The 24,108-nt window shown below is 49.5% G+C and overlaps 2 protein-coding genes and 1 pseudogene across 2 annotated transcripts in view; 2 read left to right on the top strand and 1 right to left on the bottom strand.

The window, feature by feature from the left end:
* LOC131404482 (peptidoglycan recognition protein 4-like) overlaps positions 1-24,108 on the top strand; it is a 156,357-nt gene that overhangs the window by 32,629 nt on the left and 99,620 nt on the right. The gene's annotated exons all lie outside the window — the stretch shown is intronic.
* LOC131404489 (protein S100-A8-like) lies at positions 8,126-8,616 on the bottom strand. The gene is made up of 2 exons (XM_058539191.1): positions 8,456-8,616; positions 8,126-8,306 (listed from the first exon to the last, which is right to left on the bottom strand). Exons 1-2 carry the CDS (start codon positions 8,594-8,596, stop codon positions 8,178-8,180), a joined length of 270 nt encoding a protein of 89 aa, XP_058395174.1. The 5' UTR covers positions 8,597-8,616; the 3' UTR covers positions 8,126-8,177.
* On the top strand, positions 18,330-21,088 carry LOC131404483 (protein S100-A9-like; annotated as a pseudogene).

Genomic DNA, 24,108 nt, shown 5'->3' with positions numbered 1-24,108 from the left:
CCTGCCTTTCCTACATTATCTCTGAGTCTATCCCTCCCTTGCTGCCCTCTGCCCTCCTGGTCTCAGTGGTGAGGTGCCTCCTCAATTAGCTGGGTCGTTCCAGGGAGGGGAATGCCTTTGAGAAGTAACTTGGGTCACATCTAACCAGGGATGACTCCTCCAAAAGAGAAGATGCTCTGCTTTCCAGGTGCCAGTTAATAATGGAACGAGAAAATTCCACGGGGAAAATAGTAGAAGGGCTAAGGGTATTGTGTCTGGAAAAGAGAAGCAGGGGGTCATGACGACTGCCTTCAAATATGGCCGAGGTCTAGGGAGAGGAGTCCCCTCCACAGGAAGGCCTCCCAACCTCTCTACTGTAAGTGAGCATAAGTGAGGCCATCTTGTTACATTAAATGGCCCCAGCCCCTCCTCTGTGTGGCTACTCACTACTCTGCACGTACTCTAAAAAAATTCACATGCTCTCCTGATTTATGGCCGCTGCTTACCAATGTACTCAGTGATAGATTGATAAATTAAAACTTGTTCTATGAGTTTCTCTCCAGGAACAGGCTGACCACAGGTGGGAAACACACCAACAAGGCATCGATCACAGCTGAGAAGGAATGGAACAATGTGATGCCTGGAGCCCATCACACGTGGTGACCAACATCCCTGGACCCCCTCCTCACTGCCCATTTTCTCAACACAACTGCTTCAAGATTTTGTAATCATAAAAGAGATGGTTTTTTGAGACATTAGTCTGCCATCTTCCTGGTTATGCTGGCTAATCAAATTAAAACTTCCTTTCTCAATCCCTAACTTGCTGTGATTGATTGGCTCAGACTGAGGTGAGCAGAGTGAGCCCATTGCTTGGTATCACTGTGAGGGCTCATTTGCTGCCCACCTGGGCCTCCCCCCCTCCCCCCCACCACCAGCATCTTACTTGCATTTTATATCAGCTGTTCATTCCCTCAGTTATGAAACAGTAACTCAATTCAACTCAACCAACATGAGTCAGGTGCTCATTCAGTTGGCAAATATTCTTTGAGGACCAAGTGCATACAGGGCACTGTCACAGGTGCTGGACCAACAAGACACAGCAAGTCCTTGCTCTCTGGGAGCTTACATCAGGGCAGAGTCAGACAAGAAACAGGCCAAGGAATGAAAAACAGATAATTTCAGATGGTGATGAGTTCCTCAAAGAAAATGAATGAGAAGACATGAAGCAGTGACTGCTAGGTGAGGTGGGGAACCAGACAGGGCCTCCCCAGGAGTTACCAATGGAAATGGCTCTGAAGTAAAGAAACATTGAGAAACTTCCAGGGGGTTTAATCAGGTAAGTGACATGGTATGATTTCTCTTTGGAGGAGATCATTCTGCTGCTGTGTGGAGGAGGAGTTGGGGGATCTGAAGCAGAAGCTTGGTGACCAGTGAGGAGGCTGTTGCCAGATTTGTGGATCCTGATCTTCACGTCAAACACTAGGTCCCCTACCCTCAAGGGGCCCTCAGTGTAATGGGGCTAACAGAATCCAAATAGATATTTTCAATACTATGTTGTGGGTAAAGGCAAGCAAAGGTGTGTGACAAGCACAAGACGCCCTGGGAGCATGGGGTGGCAGGGCTGGGTGCTTGTTGTCCATCTTCTTGGCTAGGATGGAGAGAAGGAAGGTTGAGGAAAGTCCTCAGATTAATGCTGCGTTGAGTTTTGAATGGGCCAGGGTTGAATTTCTGCATGCCCAGTGCTGTGTTAGGTAATGAGAGAAATCTGAGAAGCAGACGAAGTCAGGGCCTTGCCCTTCAGATTTTCAGTCTGGTTTGCTTTCCTCCAACTTTGCAAACTTTTTAAAAGGTTCAAGTTAAAATGACCAGTTTTAACTATTCTTGCCCCAGAGGTTTCTGGTGGGCATGCCATTGAGTCCAGATCCTTCTCCAGACTTCCAAAGCCCCAACATGCAAGTTGGCTTGGTTTGCCAGTAGCCTGCCTGAAATGTCTTCCTGAAGGGTAAGGTGTTGCACACACAGTGCCCAAGAAAGTGGCATTGGTGTCTCTTTGCGCAGAATAATGCCCAGAGGGCTCTGTCCGACTAATGACCCGCTGTAGCCCAAGAGCGAGACAGGCAGGTAATCTCCAGAGTCCCAGAGTTGAAATCTCCTCTGAATGGAAGGTGGAAATATTGTGCGTGGGTGAGCTGCCTGGAGAATGTGATGTTCTGGTTGGGCCTTGGTGGACAAGCAGGGGTCCTAGAGCTACAGAAGGGCCCAGCAGCCTGGTGCCTACAACAGAGTAGACACTTCTAAAATGTTTGTGAATGGGAGAAGAGAGGGATCTTCAGATGAAGAGAATAAAGGATAGCAGGTGCAACATCTGAGAAGACTGAAAGTTCATGGGGAAACTGGAGAATGTTCTGGAGACTAGGGCTCATGGCGGGCAGGAGGCTGATGGAGACGCTGGAGACGACAGGTCAGGCTCCGAGGTCCTGTGGTTCTAACAGTCCTCTTGTCCATCTGCTTGTTCTGTGATTCCTGCCATGGTCAGGAGACAAGGCTTTGCCTTTTCATGGAGGGAGTAGAGGTGACCTAGCCCAACATGCACTTTACAGGTGGAGAGACGGTGGTCAGAGCAGGGAGGTCACTCACTCGAACTCTCAGAGCCGTGAAACAGGTAAGCTGGGAGTCTGAGGAAGTGCATTAGATTCCAGGTTGAGGGCTCTCTCTCTTGCTCTTTTTTTTTAATGATTAAATTACTTTATTAATGTTATTCAACTTTTTAAAAAATTTTTTGTTTATTGCAGTAACACTGGTTTATAACATTGTATAAATTTCAGATGTACATCATTATACTTCTATTTCTGCATGGATTACTTCATGTTCTCATGTGCACCAAGCAAATACTTGAGGGTTCTCTTCATGGCCCTCAGGAGCCTCTGACTGATGATCTGTGACTGATGGATTTTAAACAAGATTGGAGGCCCTTATGATTTTTCTAACTGTGATTTAAGTTCAATTTGTGGTTCACTTGGCTATTATGAGACAAAACTGTGGCTGTTGAATGTTTTCACACTAGCAAATCCTCTGGGTTTTGTTCTTGTTGGGTGGTGGTGGTTTTTCACCAGCTCGAATACTACATATCAGCAGGGGTCACAGATATATGTGAGGCATGAAGCGAGAACCCCAGTTTGCAGAAAACAGGTTGGTCCAGTCTAAAGGCCTTTAGAGGAAGACAGAGCCCCACTGCCCTCAGTTACTTGCCTAACACTGGTCAATTGTAATATCCAAGTAACCCCTAAAAATAATCTGTGCACCACTGTGCACCTCCTTTGCTTTGGTTTAAATTCACCTTTCCCTGCTGTGGCTGCAGCAGAGAGAGAGTGGCTGATGTGCTGTCGCTACTACCTCCTACATAAAGTAGTGTCCTCTTAATGCTAACGTCTGTGGAGTGCTTATGCAGCATCAGGGGCTGTGCTAAGTGCTTCACAAGAGCTGTTAGATGGTCTCATCCTCACCTCAACTCTGGGAGAGAAGTACTACTGTTGTCCCCATTTCATTGATGGGGAAACTGAGGCTTTGAGTTTTTAAGTAACTTGTTCAAGGTCTCACAATTAGGAAGTGGTAAAACTGGGATCTGGACCCAGATATATAACTTCTATCCTCATACTCTTGGCCAAGACCCTTTTAGCGCCCAAGAGTACCCTCCTTCCTACCCTCCTAAATCCTACTGTAAGTTCTCCTCTATCCCATCCAAGTATCTCAGAATGTTAACACTTATGACACTTCATTGTTCCCCTAGACCACACTCTTATAACTAAATTTCTTGAATTCCTTTGAATTCTTCAATAAGGAAGAAAACAGAGGCCTAGAAAGGCAAAGTGATTTACCCAAGGTCACTCAGCGAGTAAGGGCTTTCCCTGAATGCTCCCCCATTTTCTTTTTTTTTTTTTTCTCTTTCTCTCTCTCTCTCTTTTTTTTTATGAGAAAGATCAGCCCTGAGCTAACATCCATGCCAATCCTCCTCTTTTTGCTGAGGAAGACTGGTCCTGAGCTAACATTCGTGCCCATCCTCCTCCACTTTATATGGGATGCCGCCACAGCATGGCCTGACAAGCGGTGCGTCGGTGTGCGCCTGGGATCCAAACCCCGGCTGCCAGCAGCGGAGCGCGGGCACTTAACCGCTACGCCACGGGGCCGGCCCCAGTGCTCCCTCATTTTCATTTGGTGATGGGAGTCTTCCAGGCTTGGCCCATTCCAAGACCACCTTTTCTGGGTTGTGAATTCCTTCATCTTCTGCCAATCCCACTTCACCCCATTGTCAGGCTTTCTATCTGGCCCCATCCCCAGGAGACGGGGTCTCCACAGGCTCCTCTTTCTCACATAATTTCCACACTTCCCTCCTGCCTCGGCTTTGCCTCAGATCCACATCTCACAGATGCAGTAGTTTCCTTGGCTGGGTGTCCAGCAGACCTGAAACCCCAGGATTCTGCTGTAAGGATTTCCCTTTGTGTCCACCTACCCAACCCCTGGACCTGCATCCTTGGTAGAAGACTCCTCGAGGTTCCCTTAACACTGTGCACCTCCTTCTATTAAGTTGGACTGCCCAGCACCCTGGTCTATGATTGCTGATGTCTGTGCATATCCTCCACATTATGAAATCCTTGAGGCCGGGGTCTTGTCCATGGCTCTACCCTCAGTGCTTAGCATGGTGCTGGGCAGTGCCTTGCCCACAGTTTATGCTGAGTGAGTAAATAAATAAACGCATGAATGAGTGAATAAATAAGTGAATGAACATCAGGTCTGTTCACCACTGCCCTGTGATTTTGCTCGGAGCCACTGACTGTGATTATATATAATCACATGATATGTATTATAACACTACATATGATCACATTATACATATCATTACATGTTGCATATGTTATATGTGATGTGTTTGGTTCAGGTGGAAAATAAAATGGGGGAGGAGAGGGAAGGGAAGAAGTATCAGATATCTGGCAAGGAGGAGATGGACCAACAGCCAGGGATTCCACATTTACTGTGGGCAGATTCCTCACTGAAGAATCCGACTTCATTGGTGGGTCCTTTCTCTCTAAGGTCATAGCAGGCAGATGGTTATTCCAACCTCTGCAGGGCTTTGGCGCTCCAAGCTCTCACCCTTAGCCTGATACACGGGTGTACCTGTTCCTGACATGGCTCCTCACTGTAACCAAGGTCCCCATTTAAGAGGAAGGGGACACAAGGGGTAGGTTCTTCTCTTCAGGGGTGCTATTTGTGAAAAAGGGAGGCAACTCTGCTGGTGCATGAATAGAGGTGACTGTCCTGACTGTGTTTTTAGTCACTGGGAGGCAGCCATGGCAGTTTCTTCAGATGGCTGTTCAAACACAAAACAAAACAAAGCAAACCGGGGCTTATTCACACCCACTCAAACCAGCACTCCTTTCTCTTCCCCAGGACAGAGAGAGTCTATGTCCTCACATCCCGCTGATGACTTTGGAGGTTTTCTCCCTCTAGAGAGCAGTCAAGGCCATTGCGACTTGATTTTGCCTTCCCCCATCACTGGGAGGTGGTGGGGGTTGTTCCATCTGATACACCGAGTGACTGTTCTGAGTTCTCTTCCTCTAGCTCTGAAGGATCAGAGTCCTCTGTGCCCACTAGACTGTGGCAAGGAGACTTCCTCTGTGGTCTTGAGAAAGTATTTTCCCTCTCTTTAGTATTCTTTCCTTTAAAATGAGGAGTTTGGACCACTTCTAGAATTGAGTAGAGTGTTCAGTTTACTTAACTTCTCTGTGCCTCAGTTTCTTACCAGTAAAATAGGATAATAACAGGATCTACCTTGAGAGTTGAGACAGCATATGTAAAGCCAGAAGAGCTCAGTGAATAAGAGGTATTATTGTTAGTTATCTTTTCATTCATTTATACAAATATTGGGTGAGCACCTTCCATGTGCCAGACGTTAATGATAGATGCTGGGGGTCCTTGAGGAAGGAATCACACAACACGTGGGGGAGACATAATCTTATAACTTGAACTTGAAATCACATGTAGACTCTTGGGAGCTGAGGACAGGGCCTGCACAGTGCCAAGCACACAGCAAGTATTGAATAGATGCTTGCTGAATGCATGCTTGAGTGAAAGAGTACATCATCTATGAATGAATGAACAGTGCAGGCACAGCCCAGGAAGACATGAAAGGAAACGCAGGTGCATCTCCTGAGGAGTCTGCCCCCCATCCTCTGAGCTGATTAAGGGAGGAAGTGCAGACAACAGCAAGCAGCTGATCCTGTGTGCCCTCCGTCCTCAGGCTGAGGAAATCTCCGTGGTTTTAAGCAATCCTGGCCAGTGCCTGGGGCACCTCTCCCGTGTGCTCCCACAGCGCCCTCTGCTGCCTCTCAAAGCACGTTTCACTCCTGACCAAGTGTCTCAGACACAAGCTTACAGGAACAAGGTACCTAGAGTAAACTGGTGCAGCTGCCTAGGCCTGAGCACAACGGCACCACCAGTAGGGTGACTTGTGCAACTGACGTGGGGCCTGAGGGTTGGGGACACCAGGGAGTGGTGGGGACTGTGAGGAATGGGAGTGGTCCTAACTTGAAGGGACAGCTGGTACTCAGCCTCAGGTCATGGCGGGCACGTGTGAAAGTGGACCAGGTGCTGCTGGATCTCCTGAAGGTCTAGGAAATCTAGACCTAGAGTTTATGTGAACACTCTCCCTTATAAATTTGTCAACTAATTTTAAAGGAAAATAAAAAACATTCACAATGAAGCCTGGTGTGTGTGGAGCAAAGCATGATGCAGGCCGATGGTGTGTAACCTCTGTATTCTGCCCCTGCTGTGGGCAGGGCCAGTGTCGGGGGTGCCACCACTGGGGGCTGGGTCATGGGTGCCGCTGTGGCTCCTGAAGTTTCAGGTCCTAGATGCCTCCTGTCTATGATGGGGCGGGGATAGGGTCAGAGCTGTGATCGCTGCTGCTGTTCCTGCAGCATCTGGTCTCCGGTGCCAGTGCACTTTTTGAAACCTCAGTTTAGGGCACCACAGCCAGTGCTCAGGTATCTACGTTTTGCATCACCGCTGCTAGGGGAGAGGGGCTGTGTTGCCAGCACTGCTGTGTTTCCTGAAGCCTCAAGTCATGGGGACCACCCACCACCACCACTGAGGGAGCGGGAGAGGCTTTTACTCCCAGCAGGACAATATTTGGGTTTCTATCTGAACCTGTGCTCCCTATATCGCAATTCTTAGATTCTAAATAAATGCTTTACCTCTACAATTAGTTTCTGTTTTTGTAGGTTGTTAATGGAAACTCAGCTTGGGGGTTGGGTTCTGGTGAGAGGTGGCATCCACCTGCTGGCCTCCCCATTTGACCAGGACCTTGGACATTCCAGAGTAATGACAGGGAGGTCATTTTAGATAATTCACTGATCACCAGAGCATTCACCCCACACAGCTGCATTTGTGTACCCTATTCTTTGAGTTGAGTTCTATTAATGTATTGGCTTATCTGCCCATTCCTTTATTAGTCAATGAAGTTGGGAGGTATGAGTGGAGAGAGAAAGAGCTTCCAAAATCTCTATGGAGAAATTACAAATGTGGGGCTAGGGGGCTATTAGTGTACCTAATGTAGGACTCTTAACATCTACCTACAGTCACACCCCACAGACAATCAGTCTCTTTCTTTCTGTCTCTCTGTGTCTGTCTCTCTCCCTCTCACACATACACACGCACACACAAGCACACACACTTCTATGTAGTTATCTGCCTAATTTCCCAAGAGTCACATCTAAGACATTTAGATGGAAAATAAAGTTTAGTTTGGAGACCTCTATGAGTTTTCCTTACATCACCCTGTTCCCATATCACCCATTTGGGAACCAGTAGGAAAATCATCAGCTACAGTGTTTTGGATCTTTGAGAATCCTTAAGTCCTGTAACCAATGACTCAGGACAGCAGGGCTGGAAGAGACTCAGGAATAGTTTGAGGAGAATGTGGGGAGGAAACACACAGTGGGAAGCACTGAAGGTTCCCAGAGGTCGGGAGCAGGAGACAAGAGAAGCCTGTTTTTCTTCCTTTGGGGTTTCCAATCCTACCTCTACCCTCTAGGAACCTTATTCCACAAGAGAAAAGCTTGAGACCAAGAGAGGCCTGAGGTATCGACTACTTTATTGTTCCATTGGGACAAGTTCAGGGTCCAGCCCCAGCGGCCACCGCTCTGCTACACCTGGTGGCTCTTTTTATGGGCTTCCAGGCCCACCTTGATCACCAGGATGAGGAACTCTTCAAAGTTAATAGCACCATCTCTATTGACGTCCAACTCTTTGAACCACGTGAGTGCATCCTTTTCCTGTCGAAGTTGAGGAGAAAGACCCAGAGTGTAAAGATCTGAGGGAGAGCTGAGACCTGGGTGTCTCCAGAGGGCAGCATGGGGGAGCAGTGACCCAGCACCTCATCAGAGCCAGGCAGAGAACCCCGACCGCACCAGCCCCTCCTCACCTTTGTGTAGTGAGGACACTCTGTTTCTAACAATCTTTTCAAGTCGTCCTTATAGACGGAATGGTAATTCCCTTTCTTCAGGGAGTACTTGTGGTAGACGTCAATGAGGGAGTCCATGGCATTCTCCAGGTCTGTCAGCATGGTGCCCAAAGATTTGTCCCACCTGGAAGAGAAAGCAAAGGGGATTCTAGGGTGGGGATGGTGTCTGCCCACAGCAGGGTGAAGACTAAGGTGATACTCAGAATGTTCCTACCCCAAGTCATGGCTTTGTCCCTGGCTTGCATCATCCAAATATCTAAACTCAGCAATGGCTACTGCTATGATGGGAAAGGCTAGGATGATATGGATAGTAGTGTGGGAGAAGGTAGGGTCACACACACACACACACACACACACATGAAATGCCTGCTAACTCTCCCTATGCCCTCACCCTCGGACCACAAAGGGCCCAGCTTGGGAAACGAATATGCCCTCACCCAAAAATGCTAGAGGACTTGGCTGCTTCTTTGTCCCTGTCTCACTCTCTTCCGCAGAGCTCTGGGTTTTGGTCCAGATCTCCCAGAGCTTTGTCTCCCGCTGTGAGACGTGGTTGCTACACTCCCTGACCCTCTCTAAAGGAAGGCCAAAGTGTGGGGCAGATAGGGACGATCCCACTTACCAGGTCTCTCCGAAACAGAGTTGACAGAGGATATGCAGGGCTGAGTGTCGGCTCCCTTTTATAGCAGCTGGGCTTGGCCTGCTGCCCGGGTCCTCAGGCTAGTCAGCGGCAGCTGCTCCATTCCAGAGTTGCTACACCTCTGGTTTCCAAACACGGTGAATGAGGCAATCACTGCACAGAATGAAAATTTGTGATGAGGGGGAAGCTAGAGGGATGAGTGGAAGACAGAGGTGTTTGTGGTAGCCGTGCCCAACAGGAGAAACCAGGAAGAGGCCATGGTAAGGACTCCTTTTGTGGGCTACTGGCATCCCCTGGATTGGCCAATCAGGATGCCCACTCCTGAGTCCTCCCTCCTGGTGATGATTCTAATGCAGTGCATTGTGCCCTATCTGTGGGTCTCTGAAATGGAATTGAATTTGAATGCTTCATTTTGAGGATACGCGTATAAGCACATTTGTCCAGGGTTTCATCTGATTCTCAAAAGAGTCCAAGACCCCTAAAAGATTAGGGCCACTTGGTCTAGGTCTTGTGTTTTAAAAAAGAAAGGGAGAGTATTTCTATTATTGTTGTTTTGTGTGTGGTTGGACTCAGTGGGGATGTGTGTTGCTTAATGACTAAATCAACTTTTCTCCTGCTGCCCACACCCCTTCACAGCTCTCCTGCTCTGTGAAGCTGGGGGTGCCCTGTGCCCTGAGAGATGGAGCATGGCTTGGGGTCCCTCTGCATGTACGAGGCCGCTGGTGCTGCATCAACACAGCAGGGGCCCTTCAACCCTGTCTGGTATGATTGTGTTCTCCACCCTAGGCTCCGACTTGAGCTAAGTTCCTCATGGTTGTGGCAAGACTCATAAAGGGCATGGTGAGGGTCTGGCATTGGGCAGTTGGTGTCTAGCAGCTGAACAAAAGAGCTTATGCCAATGAAAAAGCCTTCCCCGTACATCGCTCCACTTGGGACCCAGAACCATTCTGGTTGGGTCCAGATACCAGCCTGTCTTCTGGCCTCCTGACCTGGGGAATTCAGCCTAAATTCAAATGCGCTGAAGAGGGGAGGGAAAGCCTCTCACTCCTATAGGGCTCCTGCTGGATATCAGTGTGAAGGAGAAAACCTTCTCAAACCTGGAAAAAGACAAAATGGTGATGGCTTACGTCTTTGATCTCGTGCTGGAGTCTGCTGAATCAAAGCATGTCCTTGCTGCTTGCTAATCTTCCATCATCTGACACTTTCAGGAAATGGAATATGGCCGGCACAGTATATTTGATTAAGAAGTCACAGTGGATAAAGAAGTAGACAGTTTATATCTGCTTGATGGGGTATTATGATTCCATAGCCTGCAGAGATGTTAAACCCCTAACTGTTATGGTTTTTAATGGCCTGTTGAAAGTTAAAAGAGTCTTAGCTCTAATTTAAGATTTTATTTTGCCATTTCTTTCCTATCTTTCTGTATTCTCAAATATTCTTCAAACCATCTTTTAAAAATATTTTCTGCTGATTCTTTCATAAATAAATTAAAACAAGAATTTTGACATGGGCCCACTCTGTTTGTTCATAATTTTGCCTTTTGGCAGTAGACTTTGGGATCGTCTATCTCATTTACTTCTTATAACAGCCCACTGAGAAAGGTAATTGCTATTTCTGTATTGTGTATGAGGAGATTCAGAGAGGTTAAGAACCTTGACCAAATTTACTAATCTGGCAAGTGACAGAGCTGGGATTAGATCCCCCACTGTCTCCAGGCAAGAAACCCTGGTTAAGACACAATGTTCTCTTCTAGTGGGCTTCCATCCTGTGTGCAGAGGACTCAGCCTTCCTCTGCCAGCCTTTTTGGCCTCTGTGTCCTTACTCCCTGAAGGGTCTCAGCCATCCACGAGTGAGGAACAAGGCACAGCAGGTGCCAGAGGAACTTCCTTCTTGGGCACCCCTCCTCTGTCCAGGACTTCACCAGGCATGCCTCAGGGCCTGGGCTACTGTGGGTGTTTTTTTTTCCTGGTGTGAGCAATCCTCCAGTCAACGATCAGAGAACAAGAATGTTTGCATTCTGATTTTCCTAAGCTTTTAGGTGTTGTCCCAGTAACAATTCCCCCTCCCTTCCAGGGTGGGGAGACTTCCTTCCAGTTTTAGGAGCTGTGGAAATTCTCAAGTGAACAATTCTCTTATTTGCAAAATCACGGTCTGAGCTGGCTGCTAAGGTTAGGGCACAGGCCTTTGGCAAAAGACCTCTTTCAAAGGATCTGTACCCATCCCTCTTTCAGTGGCCAGGAGCCTCCTTCCCTTCCTCCAGAATAGGCTTTGTGAGCAGCAGAAAACATGGCGCTATCCTGCAGCCAAAGCACATGTAGGGGCTCTTCATCGACCCAGCCCAGCAAAGGCTCCATCCAGGTCAGCTTGCTCAGCAGCTTGTTTGGCTGTGGCACATTTTTTGGCAGTGCTTTCTAGAGGGAAATATCTACTCAAAATAGGATGCTCTGGATTTCTTTCCTGCTTTGGTCCTAGAACCCTCCATGATCAGGTGTATCTATTAAGAACAAATCATAAATATCGCACTTAATTGAGAAACGTTGGACATTTCTCTCGAATGACGGTAAGAAGAGAGGAAGCTCCTGACACACAGGGAGCAATTTCCCCCCTACTGCCCTTGAGTTCTTTTGGCTGGTCTAATGATTAAATTCACACAAGACAGATTGACAGGAGACAAAAAAAAAAAAAAAGCAAATTTAATTTGTGCGTTCAGAGGTCCCATAGAAATGGGATACAAGACGTGACCACGGCAAGCAGCTTTTATACTTTTTAGAGAAGAACAATGAGTTTGTAAGTATTGAGAAGACAAAGAAACTTCGACTTTGGTTGCTTGATTCATGAGTATCCTAAATAGTTTGTTGACACAGCCTTCTTGGCCCTGAATTCCCCTTCTTTGGCTATCAGGATGTCTCTCTACCTCCTGTGCACAGAAGGCATGTTTCCACAAGGGAGATATATTTCCTGCTTTCAGAGGGAGACAGAGGATCATCAGAGTGCCCTTTTTGCACTAGCTGTTTCTCTAGTAACTTAATTCCAAATAATCAATATGCCACTGTGGCACATCTTGGGGCAGTCTGCCCTGAGCCCCCACACACCCATTACCATTTCTATTTAACATTTGTGTTGGAGGCCCTAGCCAGTGTTATAAGACAAGAAAAATAAATGAGTAGTAATGAGAGCTCTGGAGGCATTGGATGCGTGGAATAAATGAATACCTTGCAGGGCACTCTCGTTTCTGCGTTTCATTGCCTCCTTCATTTCTCTTTCTGAATAACTGCTACTTTTGCAGATTTTTAAGGAATGTGCCCCAGCCAAGTTGGACTAGTTCTTCCCCTGAGTTTATTAATGTCTTCACTGGAAAGTATATTTACTTGCTGGTAACTCTTAGTTTTCTCCGTAGGCTGATTGGGCTTTTCCACAGCTGGCATCTGGAACACTAGGCTTGGAGCAGGACAGGTGGGACCACACTCTAGGACTCTGGAGACATGAGCTACTCTGAGTCCCCTCCTCTGGGACAGTGTTCAGAGATTTAGAAATTCACAGCCTGAGGCAGAGACCTCAACAATCATTTCTGAAGCACTTGTCTCTTCTGTTATTTGTTCTGGGTCTCACAGAGAATTCACTTTTCAACAAATTCAAAATCCACTTTACTTGCCTTCTTTTTCCTCTTGAATATTCTGCCCACCACTCTGTGCTGTCCAAGGGTTGGCAGGTGTCCTGTAGGAATCCTTCAAGCCCAGCTCATCCCAGCACTGACTTTTGACAGTCAATATCACACCAGCCCTATGGGTGGCTCCATTACACACAGCCACACTGTGGCTCCATTACAGCTAGTGTCTCAGAAAGGAACTGGCTCCAAATCTGGGTTGGCCAATTGATCCAGGAGACAGATGAGAGTCTTCCTTGGAACCCCCAAATGCAACAGTAGGGTTCAATTAACCAATTATAGTTGTTTTTTCTTTTCTTTTTTTTTTTTAATAATGGAATGATTTACCCTGAAGTAACATCTGTTGCCAGTCTTCCTCTTTTTTTTTTTTCCCTCCCCAAAGCCCCAGTGTGTGGTTGTATATGCTAGTTGTACATCATTCTAGTCCTTCTATGTGAGCCATCACCATGATGGCAACTGACAGACAGGTGGTGTGGTTCCGCAACCGGGGAGTGAAGCTGGGCCACGGAAGTGGTGAGCACGGAACTTTAACCACTTGACCACCAGGGCTGGCTCAGTCGTGTGTTTTTTATTTTCCAAGTTAGTTGCTCAAGCTCCCACATCTCCTACTAGGAAGTTGCCTGGTAACTCCTTCTTGAGCCAAGGGCTCCCTCAGGTCAGTGGGGCTCTGGGGATCAATTCTGCTCTCATAAACTGGAGGACAGACAGCAGTGGTTGCTTCTATTTGCTATAGGACTGATGTTGAAGGCCATCCACACATTTCTGTAGAGGATGCTTGTCCATCCAGCTGCTGGGATGCCTCTAGAAAGCCCAGGATCAGCAGTGCCCTGTGGTGGGAACAAGTTCTGCTCTTTTGAGTTCCTATTCTGATGCTCAGGCATTGTTACCCAAAACACACGGAAGGCTGGGTCTGGAAGAGTTTCCCTCAGCAGCTCTTACTGTCCTTGTGTATCCTTTGTCACTGGCGTGATCTCCCCTTTCCCTCATGGTAATTTGACTTCAGGAAACTTTTGCTGCCGATGGTTCTGGGGGAGTCAATACGTCTCTCTTATATCATCTGTCCAGGAGATTTCTTTACCCCCAATTGGCCAACAACGCTGCTGCTGCTTGCTGGGGATCCGAGGGAAGGCATCTCAACACCACTGCCCAAAAGAGTAAAACAGAACTGCTTCAAGATAGCTCTCTGCCCTGCCTACTCTGAAAAACTTGCTGCAATCCTCTCACCAACAAAACCATTCCCAACTGGTCAAACATCTGTTTTTATCTGCCAGTAGATCGTCTCTTTCATAAAACTTCCTTGCCCCAAAATGTCTACAGAGTCCTTTATAAAAAAGAAAATAATTGCTTTATTGAGATATAGTTCACATACCACACCATTCACCCGTTGAGAGTGATGTACAATCCTTTTAAGAGGATGGTCGACTCTTTCCAAAATCAGTTCTGCAAGGGCAAGGAATGTGTGCCTTCCCGGATGCCAGTTCACTGTGAGGGTGGATTCTCCTGGGGCACCCCAGAAACCCTGCAGGGATCCTGAATGAGGAGTGAATTTCCTGTCACCTCCTTCAGGGCAGTAATTGCTTACATTGATACACCAACCCTGACACCGGCCACTTCAGAGTTGGGGCCCATGCTCTGGCTGTGTTCCCACTCAGTCTAGTGGCATCTCTGATGGTCCTGGCCACCCTGGGGGTGAACAGCTCCTGTTTTAAGCTTTAAGCCAGTGGTGTGGTGATTTGGAGTTGGACGTAGCGTGGGCTGATCCCCGGAACGAGTCTTCACCCATCTCATCTGCAGAGTCATAATCTTCCTCAGTTCTGGGACTTCTGCAGGATGAAAGGGGCAGCCCTTGTTCTCTACTGAGGAAACCCTCTCCCTCTCCTCATTCTCTGTGGTGGGATTTGGCCTGGGGGAGCAGAGCCCTCTACTGACTTCCTTTTGGATGGCCATGAGACACGTGTCTTTCTGCCTCTCCTATCTCTGAGTTTTTACCACCTGCCCCTACTTTTTCTGCAGCTGAGGGCAGGCAGAGGCCCTTGTATTAACTAAGTTGAATCCTAGTGGCGTGGGAAGCTCCACGCTCTCATCTCCTGTGGGCATTAACCTTAGTCTCTGAAATCTTAAAGGCAGATTCACAGAATGGGGTCAGGTCAACAGAAAATGGACTTCTTTCCCACAGATAAAGTGAAAGAATGGCCATTTTTCTTTTTTTAGGCTCTAACAGGCTGTCTCAGAAACAACCCCTTCCAGACCTCAGCTTTAGAAATTCCCACTGGATAGATGCCCTGAGTGTAAGTCAAAGTCCCACTTGGTGCCTTGGCCTGTACAGGGCCCTTAACCACTTTCTCAAACAAGCTGTGTCCCTCTCTCTTTTCCTTCTTGCTATGGACCAGAGCCTTATCCTCGTTTTGGAATCAGCCTCGGTGACTCCAGGAGACCCCTTTGTGAAAGGGGCCCTGCCATGACTCGGCCTGCCTGGTGCACCGTTGGGTCTGACACCTTCTCCAGGAGCTTTCTGGAGCACAGGATCTGTCAGCATCGGTCATCTTCCCGGGTTTCTAGGGAATCCCACTGGGGCCACATAACTCTTCATAGCTCCAAGCACACGTTGTGTGGCCTCTGCTTCTCCACCACGGTTATGGAGGCTTTCTTTACATGAAGCCCACAAAGGTCCTGCAGCCTGTCTCATGACCTCCTTCATCTCTGAGTTTCTCTGACGCCTGCCACTCTTACAATTTTCAGCCACATTCCCAGTCCTGCCTGGAATGCCTGCTCCCCAAGGCTATACCTGTCAAGTTCTGTCAACCACACCCCTCCTGGCACCTCACTGGCCCCAAGGTCTCCCCTGGGAGTTGGGTCTGAGCCATAGGGCGTCCTCGTTCCCAGTGCACTCCTGGCCCAGGCTGTGGGGCAGCCCCTTCTTGTCCAGGAAGAGACTCAGCGTCTGAAGAAATTCAGAGTCTGAGGTAGAGACGCTAACAAATCATTTTGGAACCACACCTGACTCCTCTGCCTGCCTGCCTAGCGCTTTCAGAGAATTAGACTTTTTAGCAAACAAAAAATTTTTTATTTTCCTTCTCTGTTTTCTGGAATATTTTGCCAATCACCCAGTATCTGCGCAGGGGACTAAAAGCATTCAGTAGAGTCACAGGAGTTTGTTGTTTGATTTTGTCTTATAAAGAACTTGTATGCTCCACAGAGTCTTTTGTGTGTCTCAAACTGATATGGAAAGTAGTAGTAAAGGGAGGGAGAGAAAACCAAGCAGAAGGGAGCATCCTGCAGGGTTCTCCCAGCGCAGTCTCATCCCCTTTGAGGGGATTGTCAGAGGAGGTGGTACCCTCACTGTTCAGCAGGTAGAAAGTTGCAGGTATAGTACAAGTCGCAGAAGGTCTAGGGATGTGCTGGTCGACACGGTGCCTCTAGTTAACAGTACCATAGTGTGCACTTACACATGTGTTAAGAAGATGGATCTAATATCAAGTGTTCTTACCCCAAAAAACAAACACAGAAAGAAAGAGACTCAGGAGACGTCGGGAGTTAATGGATGTGTTTATTACCTTGATTGTGGCCATGGGATCACATGTGTTCACATATGTCCAAACTCGTCAAACTGTACCCAATAAATATGTGCAGGTTTTATGTATGTAAAGTACACCTCAATAAAACTGTGAACAAAATAGAGTTAATTTCACCTGAAAAATAAAAAAGAAAGGATACAGTGACCTTGGCCAGTCACCAGCACATCCATATTCCTAGTAGGATCACAGCCTTGCATCAGCATCAGTTATTTAAATCTAGAGAAGCACGCAGCCCATGATCTGAGTAAGAGGGATGGGATTACAAAATATAATTGAGACACAATTCATCAGCCCAGAATAAAACACCATTACACGCATCTTAGTTTTCCCCTCAATTGCTCATGCCCCTACCTGTCCAGTTTCTCCTCTTGTAGCCTCCCCCATCCGTGAATTGTCCAAATAGCACAGGAGATTTCTTCCTCCATTGCTGGGATATGTTCTGCTTCCAATACCAAGCGGGACCGGGAACTGGATCTCACTCAGCTGTCCCCTAGAGCAGTTCCTTCTCAAGGTGCAACATGTGGTTGCTGAAGCCTGGCCGTGTAGGGATGATCCTAGCCCACTGCTGCAGGGGCACAGTTCAGGGGTGGTCCGGGGCCATGTCCAGGCCTCAGTGGTGCCCATGTGGGCTCTGCTCGGTTCTGTTCATGTTCATGGTAATGGGGCTAACACAAAGTGTGCAGGGAGTTTGTGGTGTTGAATGGAGGTTACCAGGCTAGATGTAAAAAGATTGTGTCTCAGAGGCCTTGATAACCTCTTCCTTCCTGGCACTTCTATAGTGATCATCCGCATCCAACTTGACAGCTCTTTCTAACCACAGGTTTGTGGGTTGTGACGCGAGGTGGAGGAAGGCACAGAGGGATTGGTGTCTCCCTTCCTGAAAACCCTGGGACCCTTTGTGAAAATCGATCCAATGATAGCTTTGTGGCCCAGAACAACTTAGCCTCCCTTCCCCAACAGACAGAATAGATCTTCCTTAAGATGGCGTCCCACTTGCCAAACCCAGGATGACACTGGTAACTTATTTGTTCAAACCACAAGAGGCAACGCCTCAGCTTCCCTGGCCCTCCTTCCTCTGTCCCCACCCTACCAGGGAGCCTGTTCAGTGAGGGTGGGGCTGTGTCTGACCTGTTGTCTGCTTCCTGCAGTGCCTGGCCAGCCAGTGACTAGCCAATCTGAGGGTCCAAGAAGTGTTTGCCAGGTGGAAGAATGCACACTACCCTCTCCTCACCATCGCTCAGAGGTTAGAGCCAATCTGGGGCTCTCTCCACATCACCAGGATGGAATCCCTTTAGACTCAGAGTCTCCCGTTCTTTAAAGCAACGAGACCCTGTTTTTCTCTCTCCTGGCTTTCTTGGGCTCAATTCTTGCTATATCACCAACCTTGCTCAGGTCCCTCTCTGGACGTGAGTTTCTTCATCTGCAATATAAGGGGGTTGACCACCTCCGAGGGCCCTTCTAACCCTGACTCACCCCGAGGAATCTAGGAACCCCACGCCAACCACTCACCCCCCTAAGAGCACTTATCACAGAGCCAGGCAGGCTCAGAAAGGCTCAGCCATCCTCGTTGGCCTGCCCACAGAGGGAGGCAGAGTGGATCGGATACCCCAGGGTTCTCAGCCCACCACCAGCCACGGGCTAGCACAGGGTGGGAAGGCACAACCTCAGTGTGGTCAGGGACAGCGGGGTCCCAGAGAGAGGCAGCTTCCTGGCTTGCTCAGCGAGGGCAGGGGTTGGAGTGGAGGAGAAGTGAACTAACCAATCAGCTTCCTTCCAAACCAGCTGCAGGCCAGGGCCAGGAATTTCACAAAAACGCAATAGGAGCATTGTGAACACTACCTGCCCCATCCCAGTCACCTTCCTGCCAGTGACAGCCCAGCTCAAGGTTACCACACTGCTCATCTGTGAAGCAATCCTCGCATGAGAGGGCTGAGTGTCTCAGCCAGGGGCAGCCTATAAATGCAGGGCCCGCACTGCGATGTCAAACCCCTCTGTGTGGCTCCTCGGCGTGGGTAAGTGAACTGCCAGCTACCCTGGGCAAGAGCTGACCTGCCTACTTTCTTTACTCCCCCTCCATCTTCCCTCTCAAACAATCCTCCTCCTGGAAACCCTTCCTGATTGACCTGCCCACTCTAAAGCTTCCTTCACATTTTCTTAGGTCATGTTCTCCTGGAGCCTTCTGTCCTCAAATGCTCTGCTTTCGGCTTTCTCCTGATATTCTATAACCCATTCTCCATGTGCGGGAGATGGTTGTCTCCCAGCTCAGTTGCAGGCCATGCTTTCTTTTTATTCTGTGTTGCCCCCTTTAATCCTGCCAGCAGCCAGCAGGGAGGTGTCGAGGACGCTTGATGGCCTTTACTTCTAAGCACCTGAACCCTTGCTTCTCCACCCTCAGACAGAGTGCAGGAAGATGGCGGAACTGTCGCAGATGGAGAGGAGCATAGAGACCATCATCAACGTCTTTCACCACTACTCTGTGCGGCTGGGACACCCGGACACCCTGAACCAGAAAGAATTCAAACAGCTGGTGCAAAAAGAGCTGGCAAACTTCCTCCAGGTAGGCTGGATTCCTGGCAGGCCTGGCCCTGGCTGGCAACAGTCTGGGCTCAGGATGGAGAATGGAGTGCAGTCTGCAACTCTCGAGGAGAAAATTCTAGCTCTTTCAACTCAGCCTCCAAAGGCAGCCGGGGCCCTGTCACTGGAGGTGCTCCAAGTTAGACGGCCTGGGAGAGTCGGGAAAGACTGGCTGACTGAACGTGTGCTGTGTGACATGTTCTGTCCCAGCCAAGGGCATGTACTGGCGAAGAGAGAGCCACAGTCCAAATGGAAGAGACACAGCAAAGATGTTGACCAACAAAGAGCACAGATAAATCCCACACCAACAAGTATCCAAAAGACAACAAGTGAGGGTACTGTGGGTGACTTTGTCTGGATTGGGAGAGGTGACTCATTAGGTGAACAGGAATGGCCCTGCAGAGGAGATGACATTTGAGTCGAGAAGGGGATGTTGAGGAGGGAAGCAACTGAGGACGACCCTTGGCAGAAGCCCATGAGACTCCAAGCCTCAGATGGGATTCGAAGGAGAAAGCTGAGAGGGTTTTCTAATCTGAAGGGTCTGTGGTAGGAGTCATGTGCTCGGGGAAGCACCCAGCACTGCATGCACAAAGCTCTCAGTACCATGTGAGTTTATTTCCCTGGTCTGAAAACGATTAGGCAGTTCTAGGACAAAGGAGGATTAGTTCCACAGGATCTTTTAGTTTTCTTCATAAATGTGGGGACTTTGGGGAAACAGAGGCCTGGATAAGAAGGGTGGGACCTTGGGTCCCAATCTCAGTCCTGATCTTGGAGCAGGTGGCCAGCCCTCCCTGGAGCCCCTCCCGACCTTGGAAAGGTGAAGCACTGCAGTAGGAGGTATTGGGGATGCTGACAGCTCCCCATGGGGGTGGAGCTCAGCAAGCCGGACCCTGGCACAGGGCAGACAAGAGAGGGTACATCCAAGAGGTTGGGTGGCCAAGGCTTTTCTCCCTGCAACCCCTACGCCTGCCTGATGCCCCCACATCCTCTGCCAGAAGCAGTGTTATAGGCCAGAGGGGAAGATGGGACCTGGGCCATGGGCTGTGCAGGAGTGAGTGCTCTTGCTAGGTGGTGATGGCTAAAGTGCCGGAAAGCAGACCTTGGTGAAGCGCTGCAGGAGCAGGAAGGGCTGGGAGATGAGCTGGGCACGCCACGTTCTGGGGAGTGGGCTTAGCTGAGGTGCCCCCTCCAGGGGATGGCAAGCCAGAACCAATTGGCTCTCCCTTCTGCCATGCCTGGAGCCTTCTCCTCACCTGGCGTCCCACTTGCATACTTTATCAGTCCCTTTGGGGTCCACACAGCACCCGCACTGCTCTCTGTCCACACACAAGATCAGAACCTGCTTGTTTCCCTCAGGTGCTTCGCACGGTGCAGGTAGAAGTGAGTGACCCTGAGAGGGCAGGGAGAAGTGGGAGTCAAGTGGACAGGAGTGGAGGGAAGGGGACAAGACTGGGCTCTGAGTCGGATCAGAATGTGCATTTCCATCCTCTGCTCCCAAGTCTCGTCAACCTGCAAAAGCTCTACCCTTTCCAAGATAGTTTCCTCAATCTGCCTCAAGGAAGATGCCGAGTCTCCTGTTAATGTTGTTATGAGGACCCAATGAGGTGACATTTCTACCCTTACTGATTGTGTGACCTCAGGCAAGTCACTTGACCTCAGTTTGTCTTCTGTAAATGGAGAGATTCACGTGCCTGACTTGTCTGCGTGATGTGTGGGAAAGTGTCTGGCACACGCTCAGCCTCTGCTATGCTGTGGGCGCTCAGCCATCGTCATTTTTAATATTTGAATTGAGGCCCAAGAGCCAGGTGTCCCTGTGCCTTTGCCATTGAGTCATGGGCTGTGTTCCCTGTCCCCAGCCCTGGCCACACCGGCCCTGACCATCCTGTCTCCCCCTCCCACAGAATAAGAAGAAGGATGAGAGAGCCATAAATCATATCTTGGAGGACCTGGACACAAATGTAGACAAGCAGCTGAGCTTCGAGGAGTTCATCATCCTGGTGGCCCGGCTGACAGTAGCCTCCCATGAGAAGATGCACGAGAATGCCCCCCGAAAAGAAGGCCACTGGCATGGGCCGGGCCTCGGGGAAAGTGGTCCCCAGCATGACAACAGCCACAGCCATGGAGGCCAAGGCCACAGCAACTAGCCAGGAGGCCCAGCTGCTTGCCCGTTCTCCACTAGGGGACAGTGCTGTGTGCCACACTGCCTGAGCAGTGGGTCTGGGGGATGGGGATGACATAAATTCTTCCTCCAAGCCAGTGCTCTGCGTACTTCTTCCACCACCACCTCTCAACCTGTCCTTCCAGGATGTCTGGGCATTAGACAGCCGTGTCAACCATTTCACTGGGTAATAACAAATGAGAAGCTGTGATAATGTGGGTCTGTTCTGAGCCCACTGAGTTCATCTCCCTGACCGTTTCTTCACCTCTGACTTCAGGCCCCACTGCTCAGATCCCAGTCCCCTGCCCCAGCTCAGAACAACCTATCTAGCCTGTCAAATTGGCCCTTGTCAGCATTATAAGCAAAAAGGCGGTGTCCCTTCCCCTCGACATGCCAGCCACATCCCCGCTCAGCCCTGACTCCCTCTTCACCCAGGATGTCCACACAACCCTCTGTCTCTGTACAGAACTTATTACTCTGGAAGTCTTCCAGACATGCACCTAGACAGGGCCATGTCTGAGGAACAATACTGGAGTCAGGGCAGTGGGAACCAGGACACATTGGGTGTGTTTACCCACAAGTCGAATTCTGGATCCACGGGAGCAGATGAGTGTCTGTTAACAGACCTAGCACACTCACCATGGATACCGGGGCAGGTGTGCATGTGGATGAACGTCGGGGAGTCTGGCCCCAGCCCCCAGCCCCAGCAGGATGGGAGAGTGAGAAGAGCACCTGCCTGCCCCTTAGAAGAAGGAGCTCCAATCCTGCTCCACAGCTACAAGGCTCAGCCACCACATGAGGAGGTGGGACCCTGGGTCCAGAGAGCCTGTCTGGCCTAAAGATTCTAGCAAAAAGAAGACTGACAGAGTAGGGTTTGGGGGAACTGTAAAAAGACTGACAGTCATCCAGTCCCTATGTTTCAAATGAAGAAAACCAGGCAGATAGTGGAGAAGGAAAAAGTCCAGGGTCAGAGGGGATAGAGCTGTCAAGGTAGCGCATAGAGAAAGGGGCCGTGAACCCCATCTTCACCATGGGCTGCATCTCCAGCTCCTTCCCCAGGGCTGAGCATGAAGAAAGTAGCAGCCAGGTCAGATTTCAGCTGTCCCACACTGCCTGACTAGCTGGGTCCCCAGGCTGCCTGCAGTGGACCATGTGGGCCCCTGCTCTCAGGGCCCAGGGCCCTTAAATCTGCTGTGGGTGCAGCGATTTAAGGCTCCCACTTGAGGGCATGAGGGTGTTTCCAGGAACCAGTCCAGGCTGGGAGCTTGGGGAGCAGAGTTTAGAGGCCCCCAGGCACTTCCTTTTTTTGACATGAGCATGCCAGAGCTGGGGAGACTCACCTTCTGACAGCTCTGTCCCTTACCCTCTTGTCCCGGGAGGTGTCACCCCTTCTGAATGTATCTTGGTAAAGGTGAAAGAGAACCCGTCTGGGAGTGGGGAGCCTGGGTGTTACCAGTGGCCTCGCCAGGACTAGATGCTCTAGTAGGGTGGGGTATGGTAGGCTCCCTCCAGCCCTATGCCCACCATTCCTTATCAGAACGTGTCATAAATATGTTTTTGACTCTGCCTCCCTACTAGACCGTGAACTCCATGAGGGCAAAGTCTGTGGCATCTGTCTTTTCTCTACTTTGTCCCCAGCACCTAGGGGAGTGGCTGATACACAGTAGGTTCTGGACAACATTGCCTGTACGGATGTTCTAAAGTCTCCCCAATTGTCCATGCTCTCTTGTCAGGGGAATGTGTGGAGAGGGAGGGAGGAGGCGGGTGGGTTTAAAACCAGCAGATGGAAGGCTTCTGGATATCATCATGGAGTCTCAAACTAGAGGTGGGGGCAGTGAGGTGATAGGAATTCAGAGCCACCTCCCAGGCTTATTCAGTCATCCCAGCCTTCATCTGTTGCACATAGAAGCTTCCATTTGAAGAAAAGGATTTGTCTTGAAAAAGGTTAGAAAATGGTTGATTTAACCCAATCTGCCCCTCCACTACGATTGAGTGATTGTCTCCACTATTGCTGCCAAGTGGTTGGCCCAACCCTGCCTGAACTCTTCCAGGAAAGGAGCTTCCTCCTTTGGCCCTGACACTTAGAAAGTCCTTTTTTACACCGAGCCAAACCTGTCTCCTTGTGCCCGCTGAGCATGAATCCTAGTTTCCTCCCACATCTTGTGCACGGGAAAAATCTAACCCTCTCCCTTCAAGCGGCCACCCGTCCACTTCTTCAGAACATTTTCCCTAAATCACATCTAGGCTTCCTCTGGCCTCTGCACCTTTGTACCAGGAGTGGTGTCCCCACCCTGGTGTCTCTGTAACTCCCTTAGGACCCATGCAGGCCCAGAACCTTTGTCACTGCCTCCATGAAGACTTCCCTGACGACCTATCTTCTTCAAGTACATAGGGGCTTTGTCCTCCAGGCACATAGAGCTCTCTGACACTCATATCTTTGCATTTACAATATGGAACTGTGACCCCTTATCTGCAAGTCTGATGATGGCCCTGAAGGCAGCGACTCTGGCTGATGTGTCCCATATCCCCAGGTGCCAGCATGGAACTCGTTCTCAGGGAGCTTTACGATGAGTGAGTGAAGGTGGGTTGTCCTAGGACCCTATGGAGCTGGAGGGTGAGGTTGGAGCCTGTGGTCAGAGTGTGAGGTGGGGACAGCTTTGGGCATTAGGAGTGTGCCCACAGTCCTGCCACCTGGAGGCTGGGAGAGGGTGGAGCAGCTGAGCAGCAGGATGGCAGGAGACAGAGCTTCTGAGATGCCAAGAGTTCTCCTTTTGCCTTCTCTCTCTGCTGGCTCAACCCTGGAGTAGGAGGTTGTTCTAGGGGTCAAGGGAAAGTCTAACAGCAAGTCATTCTCACAGACCCCTGTGGGATCTCTTTAAACATAGTTCAAGAGAGCTGGTCAATGTGACTTAACCCCTGTCATCCCATTAACCCCTCCCGTCCACAAACCTGGTTCTGTTGAGTAGAGGGGAGCTGGCTCCACCCTTGGATAAGGAAGGAGAGTGT

Source organism: Diceros bicornis, chromosome 4, assembly GCF_020826845.1.
Source record: "Diceros bicornis minor isolate mBicDic1 chromosome 4, mDicBic1.mat.cur, whole genome shotgun sequence".
NCBI classification, from domain to species: Eukaryota; Metazoa; Chordata; class Mammalia; order Perissodactyla; family Rhinocerotidae; genus Diceros; species Diceros bicornis.
Note: the sequence above shows the minus strand (reverse complement) of the source record. Positions and strands in the feature narration are given on the sequence as shown.

Coding starts and splice junctions, on each gene's coding strand:
- LOC131404489 (XM_058539191.1), bottom strand. CDS start 8,596: ATGCTGACAGACCTGGAGAATGCCATGGACTCCCTCATTGACGTCTAC. Junction 8,307..8,455: donor AGTGTCCTCACTACACAAAG/GTGAGGAGGGGC, acceptor CAACTTCGACAG/GAAAAGGATGCACTCACGTG.